Source organism: Phyllobates terribilis, unplaced genomic scaffold (assembly GCF_046119375.1).
Source record: "Phyllobates terribilis strain yellow unplaced genomic scaffold, ASM4611937v1 Scaffold_2__4_contigs__length_985480577, whole genome shotgun sequence".
Classification (NCBI taxonomy): Eukaryota; Metazoa; Chordata; class Amphibia; order Anura; family Dendrobatidae; genus Phyllobates; species Phyllobates terribilis.
In genome coordinates this window covers 848,722,907-848,744,191 of record NW_027362762.1, presented here as the reverse complement: position 1 = coordinate 848,744,191, position 21,285 = coordinate 848,722,907, and the positions used below count along the sequence as shown (strand labels likewise).

The 21,285-nt window shown below is 45.6% G+C and overlaps 1 protein-coding gene across 1 annotated transcript in view; it reads left to right on the top strand.

Moving 5' to 3' along the window:
- The window catches only part of BLTP2 (bridge-like lipid transfer protein family member 2), a 66,241-nt gene that overhangs the window by 22,349 nt on the left and 22,607 nt on the right, over positions 1 to 21,285 (top strand). The window contains exons 12-20 of the mRNA XM_073667875.1: positions 2,832 to 2,950; positions 3,083 to 3,246; positions 6,398 to 6,683; positions 9,451 to 9,656; positions 10,582 to 11,791; positions 12,907 to 13,098; positions 13,943 to 14,145; positions 14,234 to 14,352; positions 14,643 to 14,863. Of these exons, the coding sequence (XP_073523976.1) occupies positions 2,832 to 2,950; positions 3,083 to 3,246; positions 6,398 to 6,683; positions 9,451 to 9,656; positions 10,582 to 11,791; positions 12,907 to 13,098; positions 13,943 to 14,145; positions 14,234 to 14,352; positions 14,643 to 14,863 (2,720 nt within the window). The remainder of the gene's footprint in view (positions 1 to 2,831; positions 2,951 to 3,082; positions 3,247 to 6,397; positions 6,684 to 9,450; positions 9,657 to 10,581; positions 11,792 to 12,906; positions 13,099 to 13,942; positions 14,146 to 14,233; positions 14,353 to 14,642; positions 14,864 to 21,285) is intronic.

The following is a 21,285-nucleotide window of genomic DNA, read 5'->3' as shown; positions in this document are numbered from 1 at the left end:
TTCAGACCCGGGAGATCATTCCTACTGCTTCTCTGGCAGGTGGTTACGACCGATATCAGTTTCATCGGTTGGGGGGCAGTTTTTCTACAATCACACGGTCCCGGGCCGGTGGAGTCCCCACGAAGTCTCCCTTCCCATCAACATTCTGGAGATAAGGGCTATTTACCTGGCGTTGCGTCACTGGCAGAAGATCCTGGCAGGGTTCCCAGTCCGTGTACAATCGGACAATGCCACGGCCATGGCATACATAAACCATCAGGGAGGAACACGCACCAAGCCCGTTTTAAAAGAGGTGGCAAGAGTGCTACTTTGGGCCGAGAAGACGGTCCCGGCAATCTCAGCAGTCCACATTCCAGGGGTCGACAATTGGGCGGCCGACTTCCTCAGTCGGCAGGGCCTCGCCTCAGGAGAATGGTCTCTCCATCCCGAGGTGTTTCACCAAATCTGCTTACGGTGGGGCACGCCGGACGTCGACCTCATGGCATCCCGATTAAACCACAAGGTTCCGTCCTTTGTAGCTCGGTCCCGCGATCCCCTAGCAATCGCTCAGGACGCGCTAGTCATATCATGGTCACAGTTCCAACTGCCCTATCTCTTTCCACCTCTACCTTTGATCCCTCGAGTCATCAAAAAGGTCAAGACAGAGGGAGTACCAGTTCTCCTAGTAGCCCCAGACGCGTCTGGTACGCAGATATGGTAAATCTGCTTGTCGACTCCCCCTGGAGACTACCAGACTGTCCGGACCTCCTCTCTCAGGGTCCTATTCTTCATCAGAGTTCTCGTTCTCTGATTTTTATGGTATGGCCGTTGAGGCCGCGGTGTTGAAGAAGGCGGGTTTTACTGACAACGTCATTCAGACCCTAATTAACGCCAGAAAACCCGCTACCTTGCGCATATACCACAGAACTTGGAGAGCCTTTTTTCGTCACTGCGAACAGGATCAGCTGACTCCTATGTCTTTTTCTTTGCCAGCCAGTCATTTTGGCTTTTCTTCAGTCTGGCCTAGAGGCGGGACTCTCTCTCAACACTCTCAAGGGCCAAGTTTCGGCCTTGTCCATTCTATTCCAACGTAACTTAGCTAGCCGTCCTCAGGTCAGGACGTTTCTACAAGGGGTGGCCCACCTGGCACCCCCCTATCGCCCTCCAGTGGAACCATGGGACCTTAATACGGTCCTAAGCGTCCTGCCACAGCCTCCGTTTGAACCCATTCAGGACATTCCAGCCTCTCCTTTCCTGGAAGGTGGCTTTTCTGGTGGCTGTTACCTCTATTAGAAGGGTCGCAGAGCTCGCAGCCCTCTCTTGTCGGTCGCCTTTTCTGGTCTTCCATCAGGACAAGGTAGTACTCAGGCCGGTGCCTTCCTTTTTGCCAAAGGTGGTTTACATCGTTTTTGCCTTCCTTTTGCCCGGCCCCAGTGCACCCTCGGGAGAAATCCCTGCACAAACTGGACCTGGTCAGAGCTCTACGTGTGTATCTTTCTAGAACGGCCTCCCTTCGGCGCTCGGATGCCCTTTTTGTCATCCCTGAGGGGCATCGCAAGGGTCTCCCTTCTTCCAAGTCAACCATCGCCCGTTGGATACGTTCGACCATCTTGGAGGCATATCGCATCTCGGGCAAACCTCCCCCTCGCGGAGTAAGGGCTCACTCCACCAGGGCGGTGGGGGCCTCTTGGGCGGTCTGCCATCAGGCTTCGGCCTCTCAAATCTGTGAGGCTGCAACGTGGTCTTCTCATCACACCTTTTCAAGGTTTTACAAGGTCCACACTTATTCTTCGGCTGATGCCAGTCTTGGACGGAAGGTCCTGCAGGCGGCAGTTGCCGCAGTCTGACCTAGTCTGTGACTATCTTCTGTTCTCCCACCCAGGGGACTGCTTTGGGACGTCCCATGGTCCTGTGTCCCCCAATGAAGCGATAGAGGGATTTTTGGTACTCACCGTAAAATCTTTCTTGGAGCCTTCACTGGGGGACACAAGCACCCTCCCTGTTTTTGGACATATGTCCAGTTGGCCCTGTTGGGCATCTCATTTAGTTTTCACGGTTGTGCCCCGTTGGGCATTGCATAGTTGGTTATTTTATGCTTCTCCTACTGCTCTAGCCACTAACTGGTGAGCTTGGTGCTTGTAGGTGGGTGCATACTGCGGAGGAGGAGCTATTTTCCTTTTTTTGCCTAGTATCAACCTCCTAGCGACAGCAGCATACACCTATGGTCCTGTGTCCCCAATGAAGGCTCCAAGAAAGAGATTTTACGGTGAGTACCAAAAATCCCTCTTTCTCACCCTTCCCATGTTCAGCGCTGAGATTCTACTGCTGCTCTTGGTGACTGTTATTGTCTGCAGCGCTGATGTCTCATCGATTACGCTGCAGGCAATCAGTGAGCTCAGCTATTATGCACAAGTCGCTGAGCTCAGTTATTGGTTGAAGCGCTATCAATGTGACTTCAGCGCTACAGACAACAGTGCAGCCTTGGAGTCTCCGCACCGGGGAGGTTGAGTATAGCACAGTTTTTGTTTTTTTGTTTTTAAAACCCCTTTAAATATATTTTAAAATATGTTTTTGTGCCAGGAGAGGTTGCACTGTGCCTGCGGGTGAATCTGCCAGGTCAGAGCTCAGTGATTGAACTCACCTCTTCCCTCCTCTCTCAGAAGTGAATGCCCAATCCCTACCTTTTATTTGTTGGGGGAGTCAGAATCCCCCATACACGTATAAAGGATGCCTTTAATATGAACTTTTATTTGTCCTCTTTAATTGTAAGAACTGAATTTTATTTGTAAAATAAAATTACTAAATTTTTCAGGCTAAACGTTTTACATGATTATTGCCTTTTTGTGTTGCAGACCGCTTCCTGTGATATTGGCCCCAATAGTTTTCAACTCCAACATCTCTAATGTCAATGTGTCTGTCCAGCTTGATGAAGCGCAGCCTTTTGCTGTAGGATTTTCGTCCGTTTCACTGGGTACGTCCTGTTTTGTGGCAGATCCTAATTTACTAGTGGGCCGCTTTACAGTACAAATGTAAAATCCTAGAATATGTAGTGCGAGTGACTCAAGTGTTTGATGAGGTTACTAATTTTGGGTTTATCATGCAGAGTTCAAGCATCTGCGCACACAGAATCTCCACCAGAGGGCGCTTCTCGCTGTCAGCAATCTCTGCTGGAGAGTGGGCAAAGATTCTCATATCCAGCAAGCCCTGCATCCGCCAAATACGCACGTGTGGGGCGAGGCCTTTGTGCTCGATTCCTTTAGCTTACAGGTAAGAAAGAAGCAAGACATAGAAAGTTTGCATCCTCCAAGTGTCTATTCCGGTTTTCTTGTTTTACTATATATGACATCATTACGGAGGAAAATCTATAGCTCTAACTAGAAAGTAAGAACATCATATTGGGGATTTCTGGCGAAAAAAGGTTTGAAAAGTTGCATTTATTTTTTTGTTTGCGGACTGCAGACCTGTGAATCCCCCCAGCGCACGCACTTCGCCAGTTTCTGAGCCGAGAACGGTGCTGATGTATGCGATATGCATACTCCTGGGCAGAAGTCGTCTAATATATAAATATATATATATATATATATATATATAATATAACGGGAGATGCGTGTCTCTGTCCGAAGCCTCGATAGACTGCGCATGCATGACGCGCAGTCTGGCTCCAGACAGAAGACCCGCATCCAGCCGTTACAGGTAAGACAGCCACTGATATGGGGCCCGGCCCGTGGCTGGAGGGGGCCCTCAGCAGCGTGGGAACGAGGAGGATAGGTGAGTAGGAGGTGGCGGCGGCAGAGGAGCGGGTTGCGGCAGTGGAGGAGCGGCGCACACTACCACGTGTGCCCGCTGCTAAAGGGACATGAATATTCCCTCTGAGGCCACTCCCATGGGCGTGGAGAAGACGGAATATTCATTCTCTTTAGTAGCGGCCACGGAGGAGCGCTGAGCTCCCGCTCCTGCTGTCAGTGGCCGCCGCTAAAGAGAAAGTGCCGGCAGCAGCAGCTGCTCACCTCTGTGTCTGAGAGCGCGCGCAGCTCAGATGCCGACATGAGCTGCTGTAGACAGGACTCAGCGCTGGAGCAAATGTGAGGAAGGAAAGTGAGTATAAGTGTTTATTGTTTTATGTGTGCAGTGATTGGGGGGGTGAGGAGGCCACACATACCAGGATTGGGGGGGTTGAGGAGGCCACACATACCAGGATTGGGGGGGTTGAGGAGGCCACACATACCAGGAATGGGGGATTGAGGAGGCCACACATACCAGGAATGGGGGATTGAGGAGGCCACACATACCAGGAATGGGGGATTGAGGAGGCCACACATGCCAGGGATTAGGAGATTGAGGAGGCCACACATACCAGGATTGGGGGGGTTGAGGAGGCCACACATACCAGGAATGGGGGATTGAGGAGGCCACACATACCAGGAATGGGGGATTGAGGAGGCCACACATGCCAGGGATTAGGAGATTGAGGAGGCCACACATACCAGGAATGGGGGATTGAGGAGGCCACACATACCAGGAATGGGGGATTGAGGAGGCCACACATGCCAGGGATTAGGAGATTGAGGAGGCCACACATACCAGGATACTTGGATTGAGGAGGCCACACATACCAGGAATGGGGGATTGAGGAGGCCACACATACCAGGTATGGGGGATTGAGGAGGCCACACATACCAGGAATGGGGGATTGAGGAGGCCACACATACCAGGAATGGGGGATTGAGGAGGCCACGCATACCAGGATTTGGGGATTGAGGAGGCCACGCATACCGGAAATGGGGATGAGGGGGGGAGCCACGCATACCGGAAATGGGGATGCGGGGGGGAGCCACGCATACCGGAAATGGGGATGAGGAGGGGAGCCACGCATACCGGAAATGGGGATGAGGGGGGGAGCCACGCATACCGGAAATGGGGATGAGGGGGGGAGCCACGCATACCGGAAATGGGGATGAGGGGGGGGAGCCACGCATACCGGAAATGGGGATGAGGGGGGGAGCCACGCATACCGGAAATGGGGATGAGGGGGGGGAGCCACGCATACCAGAAATGGGGATGAGGGGGGGAGCCACGCATACCGGAAATGGGGATGAGGGGGGGAGCCACGCATACCGGAAATGGGGATGAGGGGGGGAGCCACGCATACCGGAAATGGGGATGAGGGGGGGAGCCACGCATACCGGAAATGGGGATGAGGGGGGGAGCCACGCATACCGGAAATGGGGATGAGGGGGGGAGCCACGCATACCGGAAATGGGGATGAGGGGGGGAGCCACGCATACCGGAAATGGGGATGAGGGGGGGAGCCACGCATACCGGAAATGGGGATGAGGGGGGGAGCCACGCATACCGGAAATGGGGATGAGGGGGGGAGCCACGCATACCGGAAATGGGGATGAGGGGGGGAGCCACGCATACCGGAAATGGGGATGAGGGGGGGAGCCACGCATACTGGAAATGGGGATGAGGGGGGGAGCCACGCATACCGGAAATGGGGATGAGGGGGGGAGCCATTCATACCGGAAATGGGGATGAGGGGGGGAGCCACGCATACTGGAAATGGGGATGAGGGGGGGAGCCACGCATACCGCAAATGGGGATGAGTGGAGCCACGCATACCGGGATCGGGGATGAGGAGAGCCACGCATATCGGGGATGAGGGGAGCCACGCATACTGGGATTGGATGGTGGGGACAGGATGGGGGCAGCACATACCAGCATGGGAGACCATATACCAATAAAAATGCTCGCCACCCGGGCGTAGAACGGGTTCAATAGCTAGTATATATATGTGTGTGTATATATATATATATATATATATATATATATATATATACATGCATACATATCTGTTTATTCTTTTTATTTTATTTTTGTCCAGCATGAAAAGTATTATATATGTGTGTGTGTGTATGTATATATATATATATAAATAAATTTTTTTTATTTTTGTCCAGCATGAAAAGTGTAAGAAACTTTGCAAATCAATTTATTGCATTGCATGCGAGGTCCTTCTAACCCCCAGGTTATTTGCCTGCCTTCAGCTACAAAAAGCTGGAGAATGTACTCACTTGGAGTACAAATGATGGCAGTGAAAGTGACCCTTTCACTGCCAGCATCTGTTCTCCAGTGAGTACAATCAGATATCAATGCAAGAAAATAGACTGGAGAACAGCAGGGGAGTTGAAGCCACTTAAATGCAATTTTTTTTTTCACAGGAATGAAGAGAAATTTACAGTGTTTCATAACTTTCCTTGCTTGACAAAATTAATGAAGAAAAAAAAATGTTTTTTTCTTTAAAACTTAACTCTTTGTATTTTTTTTTTACTTTGTTTTTTTTTTACTTAGTAATGCACAATGTAGTGTTGCTCAGCTTCTACACGGTGAGATAACTACTGTCTTTGTGCCTTTTTAGGGCAGCTACAACCAATCAATAGGTGTTGGTATCATGCAAGCCGACACACTCTTCATAGAATCCACTGTGCAAGGGCTTCAGGCCGAGTTCTCAGATACGTGTGCAGAGTGTCTCTCGCGAGTACTGAGTCTGATGCCCGCGGGATCTAAACAGCCTGTGCCAGTCTCACAAGACCCCCACTCTCCTGTCTCCCCAAGTGGGGAGCATGTCAGCACGTTGGCCCTTCTCTGGAAGGTGGATGCCCGAGTGGAAGACATTAACTTGTTTACATTGTCCACTTTAGTGGGTAAGTCCTTTATATACACTTTGGGCTCGATCTATCATGTGGTTTTTTTTTGTTTTTTTTTAATCTCACTGTACTTTTTTTTCCCTTGTGGTATTTGTTGATGCATTCTTCAAAAATGACGCTCTACTTTCAAAAAATTTGCGCAAAATCTTTATTTTTTTTTTCTTTTGACTTTTTTTGCAACCACTTACCACAAAAAGTCACGTTGCAGAATTTGCCAAAAATGTCATATGCCAATTGCCTCTTCAGAGAGAGAGGACTTAAGCTCTGTTGCCACTTATTGGAAGTAGCAATACTAAAAGTCAGTATGGACCCTTTAACGAGCCTTGTCATATGACTTGGGGTAAAAGTCAAACCAGAATCTCCATTTGCAGACAATTCCAATAGGCAGCACTAGCGTTTAAGTCCTCTTCCTTTTTAAGGAGGCAATTTGGAAGTTTTCCCAGAGGAGCATTGCATGGCCTATAAGCCTCTTTACATTGGCATGTTACACTCCACAAGAAAAGACGTAATCCCTTAGACGCCAAAAATTTCTGACAAATATATATCATCATTTTAGGGAGGAGTGGAGTAGAGTTGTGCCATTATCAGGTCTACTTGTGGGTGTAGACCTGATAATCCCTCCACCCCCAGTTTATTGACCTTTTTTTTTTGCTATACATTGAAACTGTATGGCCTCATCTCAGAGGTTCATTGTACAATTTCATGGGAAGTGCGTATGGTGAATGATCGTTCATCGTTCTATTGTCATGTCATGTGTATGGGGGGTCTTTACTGTCATCCTTACCACCCTTGGGGGCCCCACTGAAGAGGGGTTTAGTCACCACAAGGACACAGTCTGCATAGGAGCTGTAGAAATAAAGCAAAATTAATAGTTTTCATTAATATCAATTTCAAAATTTCCTCATTTTTCCTTTCTGGAAGTTTTGCAACAAAAAAATTCTATTAAGGCGTTTAATGCCTAAGCAACAGTAAATTGCACAGATCGTGGCTGGTTGCTTTGTTGCCCGATAACTTCTTTTTCGGTAACCTACCAGAGAAGAGCAGTGACTTCTTTTTGATTTTCACCTAGACCTTTTCTTTCCATACATTTTAGGTACAGTACAGACCAAAAGTTTGGACACACCTTCTCATTTAAAGGTTTTTCAGTATTTTCATGACTATGAAAATTGTACATTCACACTGAAGGCATCAAAACTATGAATTAACACATGTGGAATTATATACTTAACAAAAAAGTGTGAAACAACTGAAAATATGTCTTATATTCTAGGTTCTTCAAAGTAGCCACCTTTTGCTTTGATGACTGCTTTGCACACTCTTGGCATTCTCTTGATGAGCTTCAAGAGGTAGTCACCGGAAATGGTCTTCACTTCACAGGTGTGCCCTGTCAGGTTTAATAAGTGGGATTTCTTGCCTTATAAATGGGGTTGGGACCATCAGTTGTGTTGTGCAGAAGTCTGGTGGATACACAGCTGATAGTCCTACTGAATAGACTGTTAGCTGCTTTTTTCTTGCCATAATACAAATTCTAAGTAAAGAAAAACGAGTGGCCATCATTACTTTAAGAAATGAAGATCAGTCAGTGTGAAAAATTGGGCAAACTTTGAATGTGTCCCCAAGTGCAGTTGCAAAAACCATCAAGCGCTACAAAGAAACTGGCTCACATGCGGACCGCCCCAGGAAAAGAAGACCAAGCGTCAACTCTGCTTCTGAGGATAAGTTTATCCGAGTCACCAGCCTCAGAAATCGCAGGTTAACAGCAGCTCAGATTAGACACCAGGTCAATGCCGCACAGAGTTCTAGCAGCAGACACATCTCTTCAACAACTGTTAAGAGGAGACTTTGTGCAGCAGGCCTTCATGGTAAAATAGCTGCTAGGAAACCACTGCTAAGGACAGGCAACAAGCAGAAGAGACTTGTTTGGGCTAAAGAACACAAGGAATGGCCATTAGACCAGTGGAAATCTGTGCTTTGGTCTGATGAGTACAAATTTGAGATCTTTGGTTCCAACCACCGTGTCTGTGCGACACAGAAAAGGTGAACGGATGGACTCTACATGCCTGGTTCCCACCGTGAAGCATGGAGGAGGAGGTGTGATGGTGTGGGGGTGCTTTGCTGGTGACACTGTTGGGGATTTATTCAAAATTGAAGGCATACTCAACCAGCATGGCTATCACAGCATCTTGCAGCGGCATGCTATTCCATCCGGTTTGCGTTTAGTTGGACCATCATTTATTTTTCAACAGGACAATGACCCCAAATACACCTCCAGGCTGTGTAAGGGCTATTTGACCAAGAAGGAGAGTGATGGGGTGCTACGCCAGATGACCTGGCCTCCACAGTCACCAGACCTGAACCCAATCGAGATGGTTTGGGGTGAGCTGGACTACAGAGTGAAGGCAAAAGGGCCAACAAGTGCTAAGCATCTCTGGGAACGCCTTCAAGATTGTTGGAAGACCATTTCCGGTGACTACCTCTTGAAGCTCATCAAGAGAATGCCAAGAGTGTGCAAAGCAGTCATCAAAGCAAAACGTGGCTACTTTGAAAAACCTAGAATATAAGACATATTTTCAGTTGTTTCACACTTTTTTGTTAAGTATATAATTCCACATGTGTTAATTCATAGTTTTGATGCCTTCAGTGTGAATGTACAATTTTCATAGTCATGAAAATACAGAAAAATCTTTAAATGAGAAGGTGTGTCCAAACTTTTGGTGTGTACTGTATGTCTTGTAATGGGATTATGTTTTTGTCTTATTTTTAGGTGCTGCTCAGGTGCGGATAGACCTCCTTACCATAGTAGGAAGCGCAGAGAGCTTCAGTCTGAGCCTGCAAGGTGTGGCCACTTCTCTGCTAAAGTCCATCACTGAGAAAATGGAACCATGCAATACGGCTCCGGACCATAATGACCCATTGCTCTACTTCTCTATTCTGTCCCTGTCTTATTACACCACTATTCACGCTTTAGAGGTAAGATTTGAAATGATTTATAATGTTAAAAGGGTCAGTAGATGAGGCAATAACTTGCTGATCACAGGGGGCCCGACAGCTGGGACCCCCCCCCCCAGTGATTCTGATATCAGGGCTCTTTAACCCTTGGAAATGGACCCTGCAGTCCCATCCTGAATGCAGCGGAGATGCATATGCTCAGCCTCCTCTGTATTTATTGTCTATGGGACTGCCATGTACCGCGCTCAGCTATGTCCGTCAGTCTCATAGACCATGAATAGAGTGGAAGTCGAACATATACACCTCCGCTCCATTCAGGATCAGGGTGCAGAGCCCTGTTCTTGGGATTTCAAAGCCCCAATCTTGGTTTCACTAGTGGTCCCAACAGTCAGACCCCCCAGTGATCATCATGTTATTTCTAGCCTATTAATAGGGAATAACTTGACTTTTTGGGAATAACTCTATAAACTGTTATGTAAACACAAGTATGCGATATGTATACTCCCGGCCAAAACCCTACTAGACTGTTTCCAGCCTTGCGCAGTACTCTTGCATTGAGCGCACCGGAAACAACAGTCTCGTCTAATCTAGTAATTTTAGACCGGACAACCCCTTTAAATGCATGCATATTGGCCTTCAGATCACCTTTTGAAATTAGGTTTCGTTAAAAATGTTGCACTGTTTGCCTTCTATAACTTCTCTATTCTGTCAGTCGGCTCAATTTCATTATATATAATAGTTTGTTTTTTTTTGCTTTTTATCATTTTGTCTGTATTTTACTTAGCTCCTCTCAGCTGATAGGAAATATAAGTGAAAGCCTTTCAGTTCTCCTTCCTGCTAGATGCACTTTTGCTTTGGCTCCATAACCTGCTTATGTGTCTGCAGTTCTATTATTTGTGATTTATGTGATACTGGGTTGTCATCTTTTTTTCTGCACTGTTATTAGGTGCAGTGTGTGGAGGAGCTGGTCTTGCACTGGAGTCCCTGGGATCATATGTATATGTATCAGCACACATTGTCCACCCTGCAGTGCAGGGATCTGCTGATCACGACCTTACACAGGAGATCCCGGCCGTCAGAGTCAGACGGACACATGTCCGGAGAGTGTTCGCCTCATTCACACCTGCAGTCACCAAACACGGTGGTTGACAGTCCCGGCCAGAACACGGTGGTTGACAGTCCCGACCAGAACACGGTGGCTGACAGTCCCGACCAGAACACGGTGGCTGACAGTCCCGACCAGAACACGGTGGCTGACAGTCCCGGCCTTCGTCGGAAGGGAATGCAGATAACGGTGGAGTTCAGTTTGGTTAAGCTGCACGCTGCGGTTTGCAAGGAGAATTATTTCCTATTCCGAGCTCAGAGAATCTGGCTCAGTCAGCATGGAGGGTCTCTCCAGCTCCGAACGCCTGAAGTATCCGTGAATGCTGATGGTCACAATATATTTCTGTTTAAAGATGTGGAGGCGCAGAGAATGCCCGAACTGGAAGAAATGCTGCTCCATCGAAGCCACTTTAACTCTCTTCTCACGGAGAGAAACCGAGCATGGGTCCTGGATATTAACAGCGTTTCCATTGAGTTTCCGCACCGCTACGACTTCTCCTACATCCTTGATGAGGCCATAGCTGTGCAGAAGTGGCTAAAAGGTCTTCATCGCTCGCCACGGACTCGGCCGGAGCCTCTCCCTCCAGATCTCGTTCTCAGAGTTAAGCAGTTTTCATTTGCCTTCTTGGATGATGTCTTTGAAGTGAAACTGAGAGATAATTACGAGCTAATGAAGGATGAGAGTAAGGAGAGCGCTAAAAGGTTACGGCTGCTCGATGACAAGGTTACCGCCCTGCGCAAACAGCATGGAGAGTTACTACCAGCCCGAAAAATAGAAGAGCTTTACACGTCCTTGGAGAAGAAAAACATTGAGATATACATCCAACGCTCCCGTCGTCTTTACAGCAATACTCCCATGCGGAAGTCTCTCCTGACGTGGACGATGTCCGATCTGGAAATAGTGGCCTTAGCGGATGAGTCTCTGCATGGGTTGGACAAAGTGTTGGAGAACATGAAGGACATTGACAGTGTCAGCCCTTTCCCCTCTGAGGGGCTTCCACTCATTATCCAGTGGTGCCGCATGATGAAGTGCTCTCTCAAAACATTTTATGGTGAGTGTACCCTGAAGATCGTGAGAATCCAATTTTTCTAAATATGTTACCAAAAATTCATTAGTAAGTAAGGCAGAATAGATCCAATATCAGATATTGGCATATTGTATTTTTTCCCAACTCGCTGATCATGCAGGTTGGGTCTGAATTGTGACCATAAACCTTAGCTGCCGGATATTCCTTCTGGCTGTACCATACACATGCTGCTGCTAGATCCCTGACAGTAGAAAGTCTCCCAAAAAAACAAAGGATTAGGCATGTTAAAATCCAATATGCCTGATCCTTCTTTTTTTACAACATCTGCTGTCAGGGGAAAGTCAGGACACCCCATACACATTAGTATTATGCATCAGTTTTTGTAAATCAAAACCAGGAGTGGGTCCAAAACATGGAAGAGGTGCAAATCTTTCCATGATAGTTTTCTGTCTTTAGTTTGAACATCCGGTTTTGGCTTACTTATATGTAGCATATTTATATGTTACAGGGGTTATTCGGTGACAGCAGTGAGCAATGCTGATGACGTTATGACCCCATAAGTGTGCACCAATGGCAGGTATTGTGCACCTGTCTTGTTCCTTAGAGTAGGACACAGGCACAATGCCTGCCGATCGTGCACACGTCTATTCAGGTGTGTGAGTCCGTAACGTCATCGGCACCGCTCACTTCCATTGCGAAAAGTGAGTGATGCTGGATAGACCATTTAAATTCTTCTGCTCGCTTGTGAAGGCTATGCTCACTCATGCCATTTCTGCAGTGGTTTTGTCATGGTCTTTGCAGTAGTTTTTGCAATTTTTTTGTATTGTATAAAATTTTAGCTGTCCGTTGCATTGACAGCCATTTTTAGTTTCAGACATTAATTTCTTTGTCCGCTTTCACCCGGCGGGTTCTCTGCCCTCCTTTTCTCCTTGGCAGTCAATAACCATCAGGAAACCGTCTCATTTTTGCCACCGCATAGATACTGTAGAGTGTGAAGTATTACCTGGTCAGAGATCACTTTTCTTCAGGAACGTGTCAGAGAAATGGAGGAGGAAACTAACCAGCCTCCTGTTTTTATTCAATATTGTGTCCGTACATCTGTCTGCCTAAAACCGTTCTTTTTCTTTTTTTTATTTCAGTGCGCATTCGTGATTATCCCAGATATCTCTTTGAGATCCGGGACTGGCATCTTTCTGGGCGTCTGCTTGGCGCTGAGCAGACTGGACAAGCCAGTGCACGCAGAAAGCAAGTTGTACACTTAGGGGCACCATGGGGGGATTCCACAGTGGAGAGGAACATGCCACCACTAAAATTCTTCCATGACTTTCACTGTAAGCGCTCTGAATTATCTTTACTCCTCCTTTGGGATAAAGCAAATGTCCATTTATTTGTTATCTATGTGTCACTATGACTAATGCTTACCTTAGTTTAAGGTATAAGTTTTATAAAAGGCGCCAGTCAGCAGCTTTAGGGTCAGTAAACTCATTACAATCCTGGGCAGGGTAGTACAAGATGATCACATAAATGAGGCTGTAAGTGAACTTGGCTTTTACTACCTTAATTGACAGTGTAATTAGTTTTACAACTCTATAACTCCTGACCGATTCCCTTTGACTTATTTTTTTCAAGAATCACAGATGGTACTCACCTTCCCCAGGTCCAATTCTGGTTCTCTTCCTCTGTCTTAGTGATGTCATGACCATGGTGCAATTGAATAGCCTTCGCTAGCTCCGCTGGTTGGATAGACCAACGTTGATATGTACCAAAAGCAGTAATGCGGGTGTGCTGCGCTGCTGGTAATGAATTCGCAGTATCCAGATGACTAGATATAGATTGTAGTTTATTCCCAACACGTTTCTAGGTTGAACGGACCTCTTCCTCAGGGAAACCACAATAAAGATTATGAAAGATCTTTAACTATGATTTATTTCTTTTCATCTGAACCCTGTGAATTTCTGCCCAGCAGCGCTGCACACCCGCATTTCTCCTTATGTACAATGCACATATTTCTGTTGATACCCAGCTACTTTATATTGGTGAAGGATGTTTTTCATGACTCATGTTCACCCAAAGGTTTTGGATGTGCTGAAGCTGCCTTATATGAGATTACCTCTCTAAGTGTTGAGAAATCGGATCTGTCAGATTCTTCTGTTTAGCTGTGACTTTATTTTGCAGCCGAAATACAGCTGTACACCATAGTTTGGGGACCATGTTGGGACCCAGCCTGGACCCTGGTAGGGCAATATATTGACCTTCTTACCAAAACTTCTGTGGATCCCAGCGCCCCATTACCATGGTGGGACAAGAGCAGACTATTGCTTCATGGACACTTCAGCATGGACATCGAGCAAGCTAATCTTCATCAACTTGCAACGGAGGTAAAGGATGCAGCGACCACAATGCCGGAAAAGTTTTGTGTGTGTGTAAAAGTCCATTGATATAATACCTCAATGTTCCCTCCCTTAGGACCCATATAACACCACTGAGAACATGCACTGGGAGTGGAACCGGCTCAAGTTTGCCTGGAATCCTGGGCAATTCATCTTCAAAGGAGACTTGGATGTGAATGTGCGCACCGCTTCCAAGTGAGTGGGTGAAGCGGAGGTCTCCTTCACATGTCCTACATGAGTAGCCACATGGTACACTTGCAGTTGCCACCAGAGTCCTATGGCTTACTCATAGACATAATCTATCATAAGTGTAAAGCACCATAAGCCTCTGGGCGGCATTTGCCTATTGTACTTGATACTGTCGGTTCATAGTTTGCCATTCATCATTGCGATCGGTGAATAAGTGATCCATTTGCACTCGGTGCTGCTTCCATCTACTACTTTGCATGTTAACATGATGCATAAATCTGTTTTATAATCTGCAGGTATGATGACTGCTGCTTCCTTCACCTGCCCGACCTCTGTATGACTTTCGATCTGCAGTGGCTATGCCACGGAAACCCACACGATCACCACAGTGTTGCTCTTCGCTCCCCTGACGTCATTACTGAGTTCTCGGCCATTCAGCCTCATGACTCGTATCGTGCCTTCCGCTCCGAGAACCTCATACTCTCCATCAAAATGGATTTAACCCAGTCCCATACTGGTAGGTAATCGGTCTGCTTCTGCATATCGGTTTTCTGAATAGTGTCTTTACTTCTGACATTAAAGTGTAATGTTTCCTATTATTTCTCACCTAGCCGAGTTTTTCCTTAGAATTTACAATCTGCCCTGACCTCACTGATGTGGAGGTAAGGGAGGATGAATCTGTGAGGTTTAGCAGATCGTAGATACCACTTCTACTGATCAGGGAGGACCTTGTTGCACTGATCTTCGCCGTCACATGTCATTAGAACAACAGTTACACCTTAGTTAAAGGGCTCGTCCGGTGAAAACAAATTATCATCTATCAATAGGATAGGTGATAACATGCTCATTGGTCAGGGTCCGACTGCTGGGAACGCCATTGATCGGTGGAATGGGGAACTTCTATCTGCGTTAGAATAGAGCAGCAGTGTATATGTGCAACCTGCGACTTCATTCATTCCTTAGGGCTGCCAAGCGCTCCGCACAGCTTTATCCCTCAGCCCCATAGAGAATGAATGGATTGGGCATCCGACCTGCCGCACCATTTTGTAACGTCGATCAAAGTTCCCCGATCTGCTGATTTGATGCATGTCCCAGCACCGATCAGCACGTTAACACCTATCCTTAGGATAGTTGCTAACTTTTTCTTACCCGGACAACCCCTTTAATGGTTATCCAAAAAATAAGAGGAAAGGAGATTGCACTCACTGTCCCATTAAAAGTCCTTTATTGCATTATAATTAAAACATACAGGCAGGAGAATGGTGTAGACAGTAGCAGGATGACGGCCGTTTTGCGCCTCCTGCGCTCCAAAGGGTCCTCAGGTCTTTAATGGTTATGTAAGTATTGCAACAAATATGTGTTCTTAACTCTTCCGATGCTTCTTTCTATCTGATAGTTTGAGTATAAAAAACCCCACTAAAACTGCATAATTGTCTAGGGTAGTTGGGAGCAAGTTTGAGTAAAAGGTGTTTTCCAACCCTCAGGATAAGTCATCAGTACTGGTTCGGTGGGGTCCGACTATCAGTGCCACCTCTAACCATCTGTTTGAAGAGGCTGCTGCACTCATCCGGCCATTGACGCTAATGTAAAAATGCTACCGAATCTTAAACAGCTGCTAGAAAAATATACGGCGCAGGCAAATACGAGCCAGCCTGCAACTTCTGTAAACATTGGAGCAGCTGTAGTGCATAAGGAAAAGCCATCAATTTCTTAAAGGCTTTAAGTCCACTTTAAAGGGAACTTTTCAGTAGAACTATGCGGCTCTGACCACGGACATTGTGAAATACTGCCAGTCTCCTTTATTACAAAATACTAAGTTTTACTCTGAAAAAAATTATTTGGAAAATAATCAGTTTCAAGAAGAAGTGTTCCTGGGGCGGGTATTCTTCAGCTGCTTCCTCTCTGGCTATTTGCATGTAGGGAGAGACCTGCCAATTAAACTATGCTGGGCGGGGATAAGGTGGAAGGATCCGCCCTGTGGACACTTCTTCCTGTACCAGCTCTTTTTTAAAACCAGGTTTTAGAATAAAGCCTAGTTCTTTGAACTTGAGATTAAAGCTGCTTGAATCTGCTGATAGGTTTCTATTCATTTTGATGATGAGTTAAATTCATGCATTTAAGGAACCTTCTCACCAATTCCTTCACCCAAATGCCACAGAAACATTGAACATGGAGTCAAGTCACTGTTTGTCTTTATCCACCCCCTAATCTGTTAATCAGGGGTGGTACAAGAAAGACCACCATGTCGATAGTGAGAATACCCAAGTCTTTTCTGTTCTTCCTGAGTGGCACACAGGAGACATATGTCATATGAGCCCTCACAATATTGCTGAATGGCCAAGAGGGCAGCTGCCACCTGATGTTTGTCACACTTTTTTTCTTTTCCCTCATCAGTGACAGAGGGGACTTCTCCCCATAGGAGAGGCACTGTGGACTTCACCCCATAGGAGAGGCACTGTGGACTTCTCCCCATAGGAGAGGCACTGTGGACTTCTCCCCATAGGACAGGCGCCGTGGACTTCTCCCCATAGGACAGGCGCCGTGGACTTCTCCCCATAGGAGAGGCGCCGTGGACTTCTCCCCATAGGAGAGGCGCCGTGGACTTCTCCCCATAGGAGAGGCGCCGTGGACTTCTCCCCATAGGAGAGGCGCCGGGGACTTCTCCCCATAGGAGAGGCGCCGGGGACTTCTCTCCATAGGAGAGGCACTGGCAACAGGTTGCCTTTAACCCCTTTACCCCCGAGGGTGGTTTGCACGTTAATGACCAGGCCAATTTTTACAATTCTGACCACTGTCACTTTATGAGGTAATTACTCTGGAACGCTTCAACGGATCCCCCTGATTCTGAGATTGTTTTTTCGTGACATATTGTACTTCATGATTGTGGTAAAATTTCTTCGATATCACTTACGTTTATTTGTGAAAAAAACAGAAATTTGGTGAAAATGTTGAAAATTTTGCAGTTTTCAAAATTTGAATTTTTATGCCCTTAAATCAGAGAGATATGTCACACAAAAGAGTTAATAAATAACATTTCCCACATGTCTACTTTACATCAGCACAATTTTGGAACCAACATTTTTTTTTGTTAGGGAGCTATAAGGGTTAAAAGTTGACCAGCGATTTCTCATTTTTCCAACAAAATTTACAAAATCATTTTTTTAGGGACCACATCACATTTGAAGTCACTTTGAGGGGTCTTTATGACAGAAAATACCCAAAAGTGACACCATTCTAAAAACTGCACCCCTCAAGGTGCTCAAAACCACATTCAAGAACTTTATTAACCCTTCAGGTGCTTCACAGGAATTTTTGGAATGTGGAAGAAAAAAATGAATATTTAACTTTTTTCACAAAAATGTTACTTTAGACCCAATTTTTTTTTATTTTCACAGGGGTAACAAGAAAAAATGGACCCCAAAATTTGTTGTGCAATTTCCCCTGGGCACGCAGATACCCCATATGTGGGGAAAAACCACTGTTTGGGCGCACGGCAGGGCTCGGAAGGGAAGGAGCGCCATTTGACTTTTTTTTTAAAAAAAAAATAAATTTTTATTGAAGTTTTTCAACATAACATGGGAAAAGGGTATCAGGTACATCACATGTGACATTTAGAGTATAATAACGCATTTGAGAGAAAATACCAAGAAACTTCTAGAGTTATGAACCTGGGGAACAAGAGAGGAAAGGCGACAAAATGTACGTCAACCTCTCAGCAGAGGAGGAGGGAAGGGAGGGGGAAGACCAGGAAAGGGTATATTCTCCAAAATAAATACCGTCAGAACTAGTTTCCATGGAAAAGCAAAATATGGTATACCAGTAACAGAGAGCAAATTACACCTAAGATTTTTGGCCTAGAAAAAATGCTTTAACTTCCGGCCATGCGCACCACCGTTGTTGGGTCTTGTTTTTTTTCGAAGCATCCCATGACAGAATCATTTCATAAGAGTTATACGAGTCCATTCTCCACCAGATGTCATCCGTTGATGGAGCAGATTGGGATTTCCACTTGGAAGCGAGGGCTTGTCTGGCCGCAGTTAATACAAAAGAGCAAAGCCATCTGTTCTTGTACGGGAGGTCGGTAATGCCAATGTTCAGTAGGGCCAATGCTGGATTCATTGGGACTTCATTTCCCGCGCAGGATGATAATATCTTAAATACATCTTTCCAAAAGCTTTTTAGATTAGGACATGACCACCAAGAGTGCAAAAGTGAACCCATTCCTCCACATTTTTTCCAACATAAGGGAGATGTTCCCTGAGAAAGGTGAGCTATGCGGTTTGGTGGTAAATACCAATGGAGTTGGATTTTTTTTTGCAATTTCTAGGTGGTTTATGCATGATGAACTTTTAAGGGGCCATGATAAGGCTAATTGCCATCGGTCAAGAGTAAACAAAGTGCCCAAATCCGATTCCCATTTAACCATGTACGAGAGCTTAGTATTATTAGTGGGAGAATTGAGAAAGTTATATGCTACCGAAACACCCCTGGAGAATCCTTTCTTCCCAAAAATAAAGTGTTGTATTGTGGATGGAGCTAGCCGTGGCACAATTGTTGGAGAAGAAGATAGAAAACTCTTCAGTTGAACATAGGAAAAGTGAAAATTACCGGGGATAATTCGTCAAGCGCTTTGATAGAACTAGCTGAGAACATAGATTGTAAATTAGGAATGCCGTAATCTTCCCAACGGCGGAAATGGGAGAATGGGATCACCAAATCAACGCTCCAAAGCGAGATATATTTCAACGGAATGTGTATAATCTTTTTAAAAATCAACGCTCTCAACATTTTAAGAGCATGTGTCATTGTAGGGAGGGAGCAAGATTGAGACTTCAGGAGCAGAAATTCCGCTTCTAACATGAGTCTAGTGGAATGAAATTTGGTATCCAATTTTTCCATTTGAACCCAAGAGAGATTGGACTTAGTGTCCCACCACTCTCTAAGAGCATCAATCGTGCATGCTTTATAGTAAAGGTGGATATTCGGTAGTCCCAAACCTGCCTCTCCCAATTTATAAAACATCAAGGAGCTCTGAAATCTAGATTTTTTGCCACCCCAAATAAAACGAAGTAGTAGAGTTTGGATTTCGTCTAGTAGTTTTTTTTGTATGGGAAGTGGTATACATCTTAGAAGATATAGAATTTTGGGTAAAAAGGTCATTTTACATGTTTGTATACGGGCCATCCAAGAAAGTTCTAAGGTGCTCAGTCTTTTGAGCTCTGGCTTGATTGAATTTAGTAGCTCTGAAATATTTTTAGTGACTAAGTTTTTTGAGGGGGAGATTAGGTGAATTCCTAGGTAGATAATAGAGTTTTTAGCCCATGTAAATGGCAGAGATTTTTTTAAATTTGAAATTAATTCTGGGGGACAATCAATTGGAAGGGCCATTGATTTCGCAGAGTTAAATTTGTAAAGGGAAACTTCTGAGAACTGAGACAGAATGGAAAGCAGTGCTCGGAGGGAAGTTTCGGGGTGTGTTGCAGAGATAATTACGTCATCTGCATACAGACCAACTGGGTGAGCCACAGACCCTATTTTTATTCCAAAGATCTCTTTACAAGTACGAATTTCCTGCGCCAAGGGTTCCATTACCAATGCAAAAATTGCAGGCGACAACGGGCACCCCTGGCGGGTTCCATTCGAGATATGAAACTGGTCTGAGCTAAAGCCTGCTGCTAATACCTTCGCACTCGGGGAGGAGTATAACGCCATTATATCCTTCTGTATGTGTCCAGTTAACCCGAATTTAGTCAAGACTGCTTGGAGGTATCCCCAGTGTACTCGATCGAACGCCTTTTCTGCGTCTAACGAAACGAGCACACTGGGGACCCCAGATTTTTCTGCTCTGTGGATCAGGTTTAGAACCCGTCGAGTGGCGTCTCTGGTTTGCCTCCCCGGCACAAAACCCATTTGATCTGGCGCTACCAGCTGATGGAGGACCGTATTAATTCTTTGAGCTAAGATCTTAGAATACAATTTAAGATCACAGTTCAGTAGCGAAATAGGTCGAAAATTCTCAGGTCTATTTGGGGGTTTGCCTGGTTTTGGGAGGGTAACAGTTGCTTCCAAGAATAATGGGTTGATTTTACCCTTGTTTCTCCAGTGTAAAAATAGACGCTGCAAGTATGGGAATAACTGCTCCGAAAACAGTTTATAAAATTCGTTAGCAAAGCCTTCTGGCCCTGGAGTTGAGTGTAGTTTAGACGCTTTAATTGCATTTTTTATTTCACCAATCTGTATAGGCGAGTTCAAAGATTCAAGTTGGGATTGTGAGATTTTCGGTAAGTCTATAGATTTTAGAAATTGTTCTATATGTGGAGTCGAGGGGTAACGGATGGTATGGTCCGAGTTCAGATTGTACAGATGAGAATAATAGTCCGCAAATGCGTTGGCAATCTCTATTGGGTCCTAAATTGTATCCCCGTTTGACTGTAGCAAATGGTCAATCCTCCCCTTAGCAGTCAGTTTTTTCACTCTACGGGCCAGTACAGCGCTTGCTCTATCACCCAAAGCATAGTATTTTGCTTTGACCCGCTTTAGATTATGTTCATAGTTGAATAATAAGAGTTTCCGAAGGTCATTTCTACTCTCCAGCAACGCATTATTAACTGCCAGGGTCTTGTTTTGTTTTTGGTTGATCTCCAAGATTTTAATTTTATTTATGACCGATTGCACTTCGCACTCTCTGCGTCTCTTTTCTCGTGAAGCCAATTTTATACATAAACCCCTCATAAATGCTTTTTGCGATAACCATAAAGTCTCATCGGAAACTTCTCCATTGTCATTAATTTCCAAAAAATGTTTCAGTGCATTAGAGGGATATTCCCTATTATGAGCAGATTTTAAAAGAAAAGTGTTCAAACGCCAAGTAAACGCAGAGGGTGGAGGGCCGCCATCAGCGAGTTCCAATGTAATTGGGGCATGATCAGACCAGGTTAT